A 12,381-nucleotide genomic window follows, 5' to 3' on the forward strand; every position below is an offset into this window, starting at 1 on the left:
AAGCCTCATTCTACAATAAAGGATTATCATATAGTTCATAAGTTACCCTTATTACAATCTTCATAAATTCTTGAGTAAAAATGAGAAGCAGGTTGCATCCATATTTGTATTCAAATTCAAATTGGTGAAGAAAGTATGCCTGGTTGGAAGAAATTTATACTAAGCATTCCTCTTAAGAAGATCTTGACATCAATAAAAGTTGCAAGATAGTCTTTGACCTCAGTATCTTTGAAAGTATTCATTCTTAAAAGTACTAAGAAGATCATGGCATCTTGAAGAAACCATTGCAGCAGACTTCTTGTGATCTTGGAGGACTAAGGTATGTAATCCTTGAGGTACGTATAATTGTTTTTATCCATATAAGGTCTAACCCAAATTAGATTAGGGTTTTGTGATCTCATTTTTTTGGATCTAGGGTTTGTAGCCTTCATATTGTTGAAGGTTGTTGGCATCTAAGTTATTGTAAACCCTAGTTGGTAGAAAAACCCTAACCCTATTCTATTTTATTCCCTCATAAAAACCCTAGCTTTGAACTCTAGGGTTTGTAGGTAAAATGGAAAACCCTAGTAAAGATAGAATTGGATTTGAAATTCAAATCCTAGGGTTGATGTTTTGAAAGGTAACATCAATAAACTTAGGGTTTGGATCTGAAAACCCTAGGATTTCTCTCTCTAAAGATTCCATGAAATCCCTAGTTTGTAATCATACTCTTGTTCTTGTATACTTTTGGTGGTACTTGTTAGTGAATGTTGCAGGTACATAAAAGAAATGTTGATCTTATGCCATAAAGAGCATGATGAATGAAGATAATAGTAACTTGGTAATCAAATTGGATCCTTGGGCACTCTGATAAAGGTAGACTCATATGAAGATGAACCATGAGGATGTTAATGCTTTGTTAAAGAAGATTGTCATGATGAGAGGGAGAGAATGCAGAGTATCTTTGAGGAGGCAGAAGTCTAGGATATCATGGTGCATACCACACAGAAGCATGTTGTTATGCCTACTGATGCTACTCAGTTGACAGCTTATAATAAAAATAACAACAAGGGTAAGAGGCTGATTCTAGACGGAATCAAAGACCATTGCATTCCTCATGTGAGAGGAAAGAGCAATCCCCATGAGATGTGGACAGCATTGTCCAATCTCTACCAGAGTACCAATGAGAACCGGAAGATGGTCCTGAAGGAGAAGCTGAAGAACATTAAGATGGCTAATGATAGTGCAGTTGGATATCTCACAAAGATTACTAATGTGAGAGATGAGTTGGCAGCGATTGGAGAGGCCATTCCACCCACTGAGTTGGTGCGGATTGCAGTGAATGGCCTCCCTCGTTCATGGTTGAACTTTGCTGATGGGGTTTGTGCACGTGAGACCCTTCCCACATGGGAGAGGTTTTGGGATGATTGCATTCAGACAGAGATCAGGAAAGGTCAGCTTGAGGCAGCCAAGCCAGTTGAGCAGGATGAGGATGTAGCACTGGTGGCAGGAGGCAAGAAAGGCAAAGGGAAGAAGCAGGCTTCCACAAGCAGTGGTGGGGGCAAAGGCAAAGGCAAAGGTAAAGGTAAACAGGGTAACACACAGAAGGACTATGCTAAGGTGAAGTGTTGGAATTGTCAAAAGATGGGACACTATGCAGTTGTGTCCGGAGAAGAAGAAGAAGAAGGGGAAGAACCAGGACGTGGCAGCTTCAGCAGAGGGAGCATGCTTTTCCCTCGATTAGCGGAGCATCTTCAGATATCTGGTATGTGGACAGTGGGGCTTCACGTCACATGACAGGAGTCCGTGAGTACTTCTCAGAGCTTTCAGAGAGTGGCACTGATATAGAGGTAGTACTCGGTGATGACAGAGTTGTTAGAGCAGTCGGGGTGGGGACACTGACATTTCAGAGGGAGTCCAAACCTCCCTTGAAAGTGTCAGATGTTCTTTATGTGCCAGGGATGAGGAAGAACCTCATATCCGTCTCAGCTTTGGAGGACAAAGGGTATGAGGTACTGTTCAGGGGAGGACAGGTGTTGATGTATCCCAGGGGCACTCCAGCTGATTCAGCTAGAGTGATAGGTGTACGCCATGCAAAGGTGTACAAGTTTGCATTCCAGCCCCTTTTGGCATTGAGCAGTAGTACCGACAGCAGAGCTAGCAGTTCTGAGCTGTGTGAGATTTGGCACCGCAGGATGGGACATATGTATCATGGAGCCTTGAGGACATTGCGGGAGATCACTACAGGTGTGCTAGATTTCAGTACTGATCACTTTGATACTTGCAGAGGTTGTGCGATGGGCAAGTTTGCCAAATCCCCTTTTTCCAGCAGTGATAGCAGAGCGACTGGGATACTTGATTTGATTCATTCTGATGTGAGCGGTCGGATGTCTCATGTTTCCTTGAGTGGATATGAGTACTATGTTTTATTCATTGATGATCACTCCAGGAAGACCTGGATTTATTTCTTGAAGACCAAGAGTGAGGTCTTCAAGCGGTTTCAGGAGTTCAGAGCTCTTGTGGAGAGTCGAGACACAGAGAGGTCGAAAGATCAAGTCCCTGAGGTCGGACAATGGAGGAGAGTACACCCTTGGAGAGTTTGTTGACTATTGTGCGGAGGCAGGCATTAGGAGGGAGTTCACTGTTCCTTACAACCCCCAGCAGAACGGGGTTGCAGAGAGGAAGAACAAATCCATCATAGGGGCTGCCAAAGCCATGTTACATGATCAGGGGTTGCCATTGTTCTTGTGGGCAGAGGCCTGCAACACAGCTGTTTACTTGCAGAACAGGTGTCCGCATCGTGCCTTGGGGTACATGACTCCGGAGGAGGCTTTCTCTGGGAAGAAGCCTGATATTGGTCATCTTCATATCTTTGGATGCATTACATACTCCTATATACCCAAGGAGAAGAGGACCAAACTAGAGCCCACCGCAGAGAAGGGTATCTTTGTGGGCTACAGTGAGACCTCAAAGGCCTTTCGGATTTACATTCCTGCACAGAGGAGAGTTGTTGTCAAACGGGATGTGAAGTTCGAGGAGGACAGGGCCTTTAGGAGGTCACGGGAGTTAGAGTATCTGGATCAGCCAGACCCTCAGCAGCAATTGAGTCAGTCGCAGGGATCCAGTGGGCAGGGATCAGGAGGATCAGGAGGTACATCTATGAGGATGTCAGGTCCGTCAGTGAGCAGTGGCTCACCTAGCCAGAGGGGTGGTGCTCCGGGCAGCATGCAGAGTAGTTCACAGAGCATTTCACTAGCGAGTCCACTGATGGACAGTTCACACGGTACCTCAGCTTCTACAGGTTCAGGTGCAGGCAGGAGGACAGCAGACAGACAGTCAGGAGTTCAGGCTACTGATGGTGATGAGGAGGAGGAGTTTCATTCTCCTATGGGAGAAGCATGCTCAGGGAAGAGAAATCCCAATTGGCTTCAGGACACCTTGAGAGATGCCTCATCTGTTGCTGAGCCGAAGAGGCCGGTCAGAGAGAGTAGACCACCTGAGAGGTTTTGTAGCTATATGGCGATGGTTACTAGCATCCTTGACTCTGAGCCTTCTAGCTATGAGGAGGCAACTAGCCAGCAGGTCTAGAGAGAGGCCATGCAGGAGGAGTATTCTTCTATCATGAAGAATGATGTTTGGGAGGTGGTGCCGAGGCCTGAGGGCAAATCCGTGGTTACTTCCAGATGGCTTTACAAGGTAAAGCATGCTGCAGATGGCAGCATTGAGAAATTCAAAGCAAAGTTTGTGGCTAGAGGGTTCTCCCAGGTAGAGGGAGTTGATTATGAGGAGACCTTCGCTCCCGTGGCTCGATATACTTCGGTCCGCTCCATTATATCGATAGCAGCAGAGATGGGTTGGAAGATCCACCAGATGGATGTGAAGACCGCATTTCTCAATGGCTTCATACAGGAGGAGGTGTACATTGAGCAGCCACAGGGTTTTGAGGTGCACGGGAAGGAGTTCCATGTGTGCAGACTGAAGAAGGCCCTTTATGGCCTGAAGCAAGCTCCCAGAGCTTGGTACTCCAGGATAGATACATATTTGCAGGGGATGGGTTTCACAAAGAGTGAGGCAGATCCGAACCTTTACTTTATTGTGATTGGTGAGGAGCCTCTCATTCTGGTGCTATATGTGGATGACTTGGTCATTACAGGTGCAGAGAAACTCATAGAGCACTGCAAGAGAGATCTTGCGACGGAGTTTGAGATGAAGGACATTGGCTTGATGCATTACTTTTTGGGCTTGAAGTGTGGCAGAGGAGGGGCATTTCTTCCTGGGGCAGGGGAAGTATATTGTGGACATCCTTAGCAGATTCCACATGGAGGATTGTAGACCCATGTCAACACCGATGATCACCAACTGGAAGAAGCTTCATGCTTCAGATTCTGAGTTGGTGGATCCCACGTTGTACAGGAAGCTGATCGGTTCCTTGATGTATTTGGTCAACACTAGACCAGATATCTGTTTTGCAGTGAACACGACGAGTCAGTTTATGTGTGAGCCTAGGAAGGTTCACTGGGTGGCTGCAAAACACATTTTGCGGTACTTGCAGGGGACAGTGGATTATGGTCTGGACTACAGGCAGGGAGATGGAGTGAGATTGGCAGGATACACTGATTCTGATTGGGCAGGTTGTGCTTCTGATAGGAGGAGCACTTCAGGGTGTTGTTTTGGGTTGGGTTCAGCAGTAGTGTCATGGTTCAGCTGGAAGCAGCAGTCAGTAGCACTGAGTTCAGCGGAAGGAGAGTATATGGCAGCCAGTCTAGCTAGTTGTGAGGCCATCTGGCTTCGCAAGATGTTGTTTGGCTTATTTGGTCAGCCGTTGAGACCTTCAGTGATTTATTGTGATAATTAGAGTTGCATTAAACTCACGGAGAATCCAGTATTTCATGACAGGTCAAAGCATATCGGGATCAGATATCATTTCATCAGAGACTATGTTCAGAAGAGAGCTGTGAAGCTTGAGTATATTTCCACTGATGAGTAGGTTGCAGATATTCTTACCAAAGCCTTACCACGGGGCAAGCATGTCTACTTCAGAGACAAGATGGGTGTGGTGAGGAACACCTTCCTCGGTAAGAGGGAGTGTTGAAGTTTGGTATCAGAGGACAAGTGGTTCCCTTAGGCTTTGATTTTTGGTCTAGGGAAAAGTGTCCAAAAGAATTTAATTTTTCTCCTAAAGTGACTTTATAATTTTATAAAGTTAAATCTAATTTAAAAGTGACTTTAAGTGATAAAGTTACTAAGTCTAATTTTAAAGTGACTTTTATAAAGTAAATGAAAAATTAGAAAGGAAAAGTGACTTTGGAAATAAATGACTAAGTGGGTCTTTATTAAAGTAGGGTGAATTAAAAAATAAAAAGTGAGATTTAAATGAGTATTTAATCTCAGCCTTAGATCTCAATCTATTTTAGCCATTGGATTTAGGGATCATCCAAAAGTCACTTGGATCACCCAAAAGTCACTTGGGGTTAGATTAAAGGAGGAAAAGGAGGAAAAGGTCATTCATTCTTTCATGAGCAGATTGGGAGAAGGAGAGCAAGAGAGCAAGAGAGATTTCTGAGCAGGGAGGAGAAGGAGACGGCAGCTTGGCACACATTCCAAGGCAGCAGTTGAGCAGATTTGTACAGCTGATTTAGCACACAGTGAAAGGAAAATTTTGGCACGATTTTCGAGGAGTGGGTTGCACAAAAATCGAGGAGCAGTGTGCTGATTTTTCTGCACGCAAAACGAGGGTCGTACATCGAATTTATTGCAGTCCGTACAGCGCATTTAATGCTGGTCGTACAGCAACATTTAATGCTGAAAGTGGGCACGAAAATCGAGGAGGCCGTACAGCATTTATTGCTGTCATGTTTGCTGTAATTTCTAGTTTTCTGTGAGGCATGGGAAAAGAGATAAGTTGTAAATTTGCTTGCTGATTTTTTGCTAAATATTTCTCACTGTAAAAAGGAAATTTTTAGAAATAAAGAAGAGCTCTCAAACTGGTTTTCCCCAAGAGTTGTAGGGGGTTTTTCCAGGGTCAAGTTGACCAAAAATCTCAGTGTTTAAATGTGTTTTAATGGCTGTTTATTACTGCTGATTTTTATTTCTGCAATTTCCAGCGTTCTGTAAAATTTCCAGAATTTGTGTTTTCAGCAATATTTATTTTTTCAGCTTGTTAAATGTATGGTTATGGGAAAGGGCATTTAACTACATGGGAAAATAAGGTGAAACTGAAAACCGGGGTGGGAAATGATAAATTTCTACATCGATGTATTCTCAACCATTGTCTGAGCACAATATCTTTATCCTCTTTCCTGTCAGATTCTCAACTAGAGCCTTGAATTCTTTGAATCAACCAAAAACCTCATCCTTGGTTTTTAGAAAGTAGATCTAAGTCTTTCCGGAATGGTCATCAATGAAGGTGACGAAGTATTCGGCACCACTAAGAGCTTTTGTGGACATGGGTCTGCAGATATCTGAGTATATCAATCCTAGAACACTCTTAGCCCTATTGTTACTTCTGGAAAATGCTGCTTTGGCGTACTTGCCTAGTGCACACCCTCTACATACATCATGTCGTTTGGTACTCAACTCTGGAACTCTTGTTATTGTTCTTCCGAGAATTTTCAGAGACCCATGGTGTAACTGTCCCATCCTCCTGTGTCATAGTTCATTCAAATCTTTTTCCCCACTGCCGCCTATTAGTGTTGTTGGAGATTCTAGCTGTAATTTATACAGCCTGTGTTACTTTTGACTCCAATCTAGGTCTTCTTTTTCCAACTCGAGTGTTTGACATATACTTTCTCCTTAATGAAGAAAACATCATAGTCCTTGTTTTGAAGCTGAGATATAGAGAGTAAGTTCATCCCCAATTCTAGCACATGCAACACATTGGTTGCTCAAAGACAATCCCTTGCTTCTGTTTGAAAGACTACAGTACCTCTTCCTACGGGGGTACATTCTGACTTATTTCCCATGGTGATCTGAAAGTTCATCCGTTCTTCCGGATAATTCGAAAAACAATGTCATATTACTGTCATGTGCCAGGAAGCTCCACTATGTATATACCAAACCTCTCACTAAGCAAGCATCTTCTTCTTCTAGTTTGGAAGCTAACATAGAATAATCATAATCCATGTTCTTCGTGCTCTCTTCTTTCTCTAGAGATCTGCATGAATCCTTCTAAGTTGATGCCCTAGCATCATGCTCCTAACTCATAGCAGATCCTTTAATCTTGTTGCACAATCTCTACACTGATACCATGTGAATATTTCTAACACGAAATTCTATTGCAGTAACTGATTTATTTCTCCTACTTATTTTCCACAATAAGTTATTTACAAAACTCTCAGTAAACATTAAAATAAATTCTACTACAGTTATCACATAATAGCATAGAGAAAAATAACAGTGATATACAAGCACAAGAATCAATCACATCAACACAGTTATTTTTGGACAATTGTCCCCGGAAAAACCCAATGCGGGAAAACCGGTGCAGCAGATGAGGGTTTATTTATTAATCTTCAGCAACAATCTCTTTACAAAGAAAGATTCTATAGAATACTGAGACACTTCTGAGAGAAACACCTGAGACAATTTTTCTCCTCCTCCTGGAGAAGTTCTGACACCCTGGAGACCCTCTACCCTCCTCTGCGTCACTTCTGCATCAGCCTGCGTGAGGACTGCGTCTCCAGCTGCGCTGTCTCACTGATCTTCCCTCTGCATTGTCTCTCAAATGCTCTGCGTCACCTCTTCCTCAGTCTCTGACTGATGTTGATACCCTCCTCTTCCTTCACCTTGCTACTCTCCCTCTGAAATCGAACTTCTTCTCCTTGAGAATCAATTTCCCTTGGGTTACTGAGTATTTGCCCAGTGTGTCTCCAAATGACTCTCAAGTCTTCTCTTATACTTTTCCTGTTGATGAATCAATGGCCGAGATTAAGTCCCTAATCTAAGTCACATGACACGAGGACACGAGACACAAAGGACACGTAAATACGAGTATTTGACACGAGATACAATGACCCCGGAAATAGGACACGAGGGACACGTTTTATATATATATATATATATAATACTGAAATATAATTCCTGATCCATATTAAGTTATCGGTCCATATTAAGTTACTGAAATATAGTATTAGTTTATTAATTTACTACATCAATGATGTTCATTGCTCACAGTTCAATGTTCATTCTTGAATCTTCATGTTATTAACTTATTAAACAGATTGAGAACCAAATCAAGGATCTCAACAGGGGCATTCTGCGTATTGCACATGTGACATCAGACTGATATTTTCTTTCTCAATAGTTCTAGCTCTCTTGTTGACTAGTATATGAATCTGACTTACTCAAGTTGCACATCCTGGAAAATGTGGGCAATTGCAAGATAGACTCAACTAGGTAGAGCCCTATATATTTAAGTCAACTCTCTGTAGCCATTGAAATTTGCAATTAAAACAATACAATGGCTATATATGCATGCTTTCTTCATTGGTCAAACTTGGAGATATGCAGGGAGTCGAAAAATGTTTTGAAGAGTGGGAATTTGATGGCCTAAGTTATGATATCAGAGTGCCCAATGTACTAATTGATGCCTATATCACAAAAGGAATGATTGAAAAGGCAAGCCATAGAGTCTTTCTTGAACATGTTTTAGAAAAAGGAGGAAAACCAAATTTCAAAACATGGGAAATGTTTGTGGATGGATATTTAGAGAACAAGCAAATGAATCGAGCTATAGAGACCATGAAGAAAGCTATTTCAAAAGTTAAAAATTGTGAATGGCAGTTAACACCTGAAAAGGCACTTGAATACATTGATACAAATTATATAGATATGGGCATATGGAATACAAGAAAATGTTGACCTGGCCCCCACGCGCTCCAAAACAAGAAATTTAAGCCCCAAACCACGAGCTCCAAACCATGAACGCTATTATCCAGGACCCAGGTCGATGTGAAGTTGATAGTTGGGAATCGTTGAAGGAACTTCCAACACAACACAACAACGACTCCAACGAGCAAACAATGACCAAGTTCCAACACAGCAGCGACTCCAGCGAGCTTTGACGACGAAAAATGACCGAAAAAACCAAAAAAATGAACCATGTGCGGGCTTTATGAGTGACTTTTTGTGGGACACGTGTCCTAAGAGGCAAAAACGTTAGGGCACATTTTTTCCACGTCGAAAACGCATGTCGCGATTGGAGGACATGATAAAAACCGTTTTGGACATGTTTTAGGTTGTATTTCGTGTCTGACACGTGAAATACGAGATTGTTGAGTTATGGTATGTTCTATGCTTAGAGAAATTTACTTTTCTTTCTTATTATTATTCATAGATTAGCAATCACATGTGCATAAGTAAAGTGCAAATAGAACATTAAACGATCAATCGAAAACAAGCCAAGACGAGACACAAGATGTGGCGGCTAGCCAGGGACAAACCCCACAATGTGTGGGGAAACCCTTTGATCAAATCTTCTTTTATCTTCAATAATTCAGCAGAGAGAAATAGTACAATAAATCTGATTTATATCAGCAGTAGCAAACCCTAGATCAGTAGCATCAGCGTTAGCGGCTTCATCATCAAAACTAGGGCAGTCGATATCTCGCAAACCGACCGTCGGATCGGCTTGATTCCACCACCAAAAAATGCAGCCTTCAAAGGAGGTTCAGATGGACCTACAGCGCAGTTCAAAGGAGGAGATCTGACGGTCAAGGCTGGTCAAACTTTGGATCTGCAGCTTCAGGTTCAGCAGCTTCCTTCCACATGTGTGAGAGGGAGTCTCTTTTCTGCGCAATAGAGAAGAGCCTCTTTTCTGCGCAGGAGAGAGAGAGAGATGTGATGACATGAGTGAGTACAAATGAGGAAAAGTCCTCCTATATTTATACACAACTGTTGATGTTTGAATAGATGCGATTGTTGGGCTACTGAGCCTACATGAGTTATAGGTCGGCTTGATAATTATTCCATAATCAAAATAAATTCATATCTCCATAAATACTTATCAGAATCGGATGATCTTTAGATCAATCCTACACCTCTCGACGAGAGGAATCTAATAAAAATATTATCAGCCATGAATAAGATGACCCACATGGAGTTTGGCCCTAGTTGCCAATTTTAACACTCCCTCTCAACTAGGGAGAACTCCATCTGTAATCTGTCTGTCGGTCGCTACTATTCATCCATCAAATGCACTGCCCTGTACAGCTTGACCCTTGCCTGCTCTACTCTATTCTGCCTGTTCTGCTTTGTCTTGTTCTGCCCTGTACTGATCTGTACTGCTCTGCTCTGCTTTGTTCTGTTTTGCTCTGCTTTTGTTCGAATTATGAAGAAGAAGAAATGATCGAGGATGTATCATACTGACTCAAAGTCAGTCTCAGAGTATGTACCACTGGTCCCAAACCAGTCTCAACCAACCCGAAGTCAGCATCATAGTGAGTACAACTCCTACCACTGGTCCCAAACCAGTGTCATCCTCCACTGACTCAAAGTCAGTCTAAGAGTGCGTACCACTGGTCCCAGACCAGTCTCAGCCGACCCGAAGTCAACGTCATTGTATCTACCACTCCTACCACTGGTCCCAGACCAATATCGCAGTCTCAGAGAGTGTACCACTGGTCCCAGACCAGTATTGAAGTCTCAAAGAGTGTACCACTGGTCCCAGACCAGTCTCAACTGACCCGAAGTCAACATCATAGTATGTACCACTCTCACTAGTCCCAGACCAGTCCTGCACTGACCCGAGATCAGTCTCAGAGTATGTACCACTGGTCCCAGACCAGTCTCAACTGACCCGAAGTCAGTGTCATAGTGGGTACAACTCCTACCACTGGTCCCAGACTAGTATCATTGATCCCAAATCAATGAAGATCATCCTAACATAGGGAGTGCGGTAGATACAGCAATGCGTCCATCGGTACTACTATGGTCCCTAACTTCATTTCCCTACTCATTGATCAGATGAGAGGTACTCCCCATGAGTCCCTGACTGCATGGGTAGGATGCCTTGACATGAGAACTTAATCAATCCCGTCCTCACAGGAGAACTAATCATCCTGCTACACAATCGCCATGGAGAACACATCATCTAGGCCTCACAAGAGAACTAGTCATTCTGCTACATAACCGTCATGGAGAACACATCATCCAGACCTCACAAAAGAACCAATCATCCTGCTACATAGTTGTCATGGAGAACACATCATCCAGACCTCACAGGAGAACCAATCATCCTGCTACATAGTCGCCACGGGGTGTACATGTATACCACTAGGGGATGGTGAATCACCCTGTGGTCATATGTCGCTCCAAGAAGTACCCCGCACCCCCTCGGAGCTCCCAAAGCTCAATGCATCATACAGGACCCTCATCAGAGGGTCTTTGAACAACACCAAGTTGTTCTCGGAAAGTCAGGAATTTGACTTTCCCTAGGGGCTTTGTCAGAATGTCGGCGACCTGTTCATCTGTACCAATATGTTGGAGCCTTATAGCTCCCCGCTGCACCATATCTCGAATATAGTGATACCTGATATCGATATGCTTGGAGCGATCATGAAATACGGGATTCTCTGACAAACGAATCCCACTCTGGTTGTCACATAGGATCACGGTGGTATCCAATGTAAATCCAAACAGCTCACTGAAGAGCTTTCGCAACCAGACTGCCTCACAGGAGGCCATGCTAGCAGCAATATATTCTGCTTCGGCGGTGCTCAAAGCCACCGACTTCTGCTTCCTGCTCATCCAGGATATCGAAGCAGATCCCAAGGAGAAATAGCACCCGGAAGTGCTCTTACGGTCCTCCACATTGCTTGCCCAATCAGCATCAGTATATCCAAGTAGTCTCACATCTCCGGTAGTGTATCTTAACCCATAAGTGATTGTGCCATGAAGATATCTCAACAGATTCTTGGCACCAATCCAATGTATGTGGTGAGGTTCAACCATATGTTGACTCAATGTGTTGACTGCAAAGCATATGTCTGGACGGGAGTTCACTAAGAACATTAATGCTCCGATGAGTTGCCGATACTCGGTAGCATTTTGTAAAACACGTCCAGCAACACTACCGCTTAACTTCTTGAAGTCAAGCTCCATCGGGGTAGTTACAGGCTTGCAGTCTACCATACCAAATCTTTCCAATATCTTCACCACATATTTTCCTTGAGATAGGAAAATTTCCCCTGGCTTCTGCCATACTTCAAGTCCAAGGAAATAGTGCATCAGTCTTAGATCCTTCATTTCAAATTCAGAAGCCAACTCCCTCTTACATTTGTGAATAAGAGGGTTTGCGCTTGTTAGGAAGAGGTCATCTACATACAGCTCCAGTATGAGAGGTTTGTCATCTTCAACCTTAAAGTAAAGTTTAGGACGGCTTCACTCCTAGTGAATCCCAGCTTC

At 43.2% G+C, this 12,381-nt stretch overlaps 1 protein-coding gene across 1 annotated transcript in view; it reads left to right on the forward strand.

Moving 5' to 3' along the window:
- Nucleotides 1–8,263, forward strand: part of LOC149158990 (uncharacterized) — a 166,977-nt gene extending 158,714 nt beyond the window's left edge. Inside the window, exon 10 of the mRNA XM_089434146.1 lies at nucleotides 8,198–8,263. Coding sequence (XP_089290272.1) covers nucleotides 8,198–8,263 — 66 coding nt within the window. The remainder of the gene's footprint in view (nucleotides 1–8,197) is intronic.
- The last annotated feature ends 4,118 nt before the right edge of the window (nucleotides 8,264–12,381 follow it).

The sequence above is a fragment of the Pinus tabuliformis genome, chromosome 5_2, assembly GCF_031772625.1.
Source record: "Pinus tabuliformis cultivar Carrire ecotype Pingquan chromosome 5_2, CPIR1, whole genome shotgun sequence".
Taxonomy (NCBI): domain Eukaryota; kingdom Viridiplantae; phylum Streptophyta; class Pinopsida; order Pinales; family Pinaceae; genus Pinus; species Pinus tabuliformis.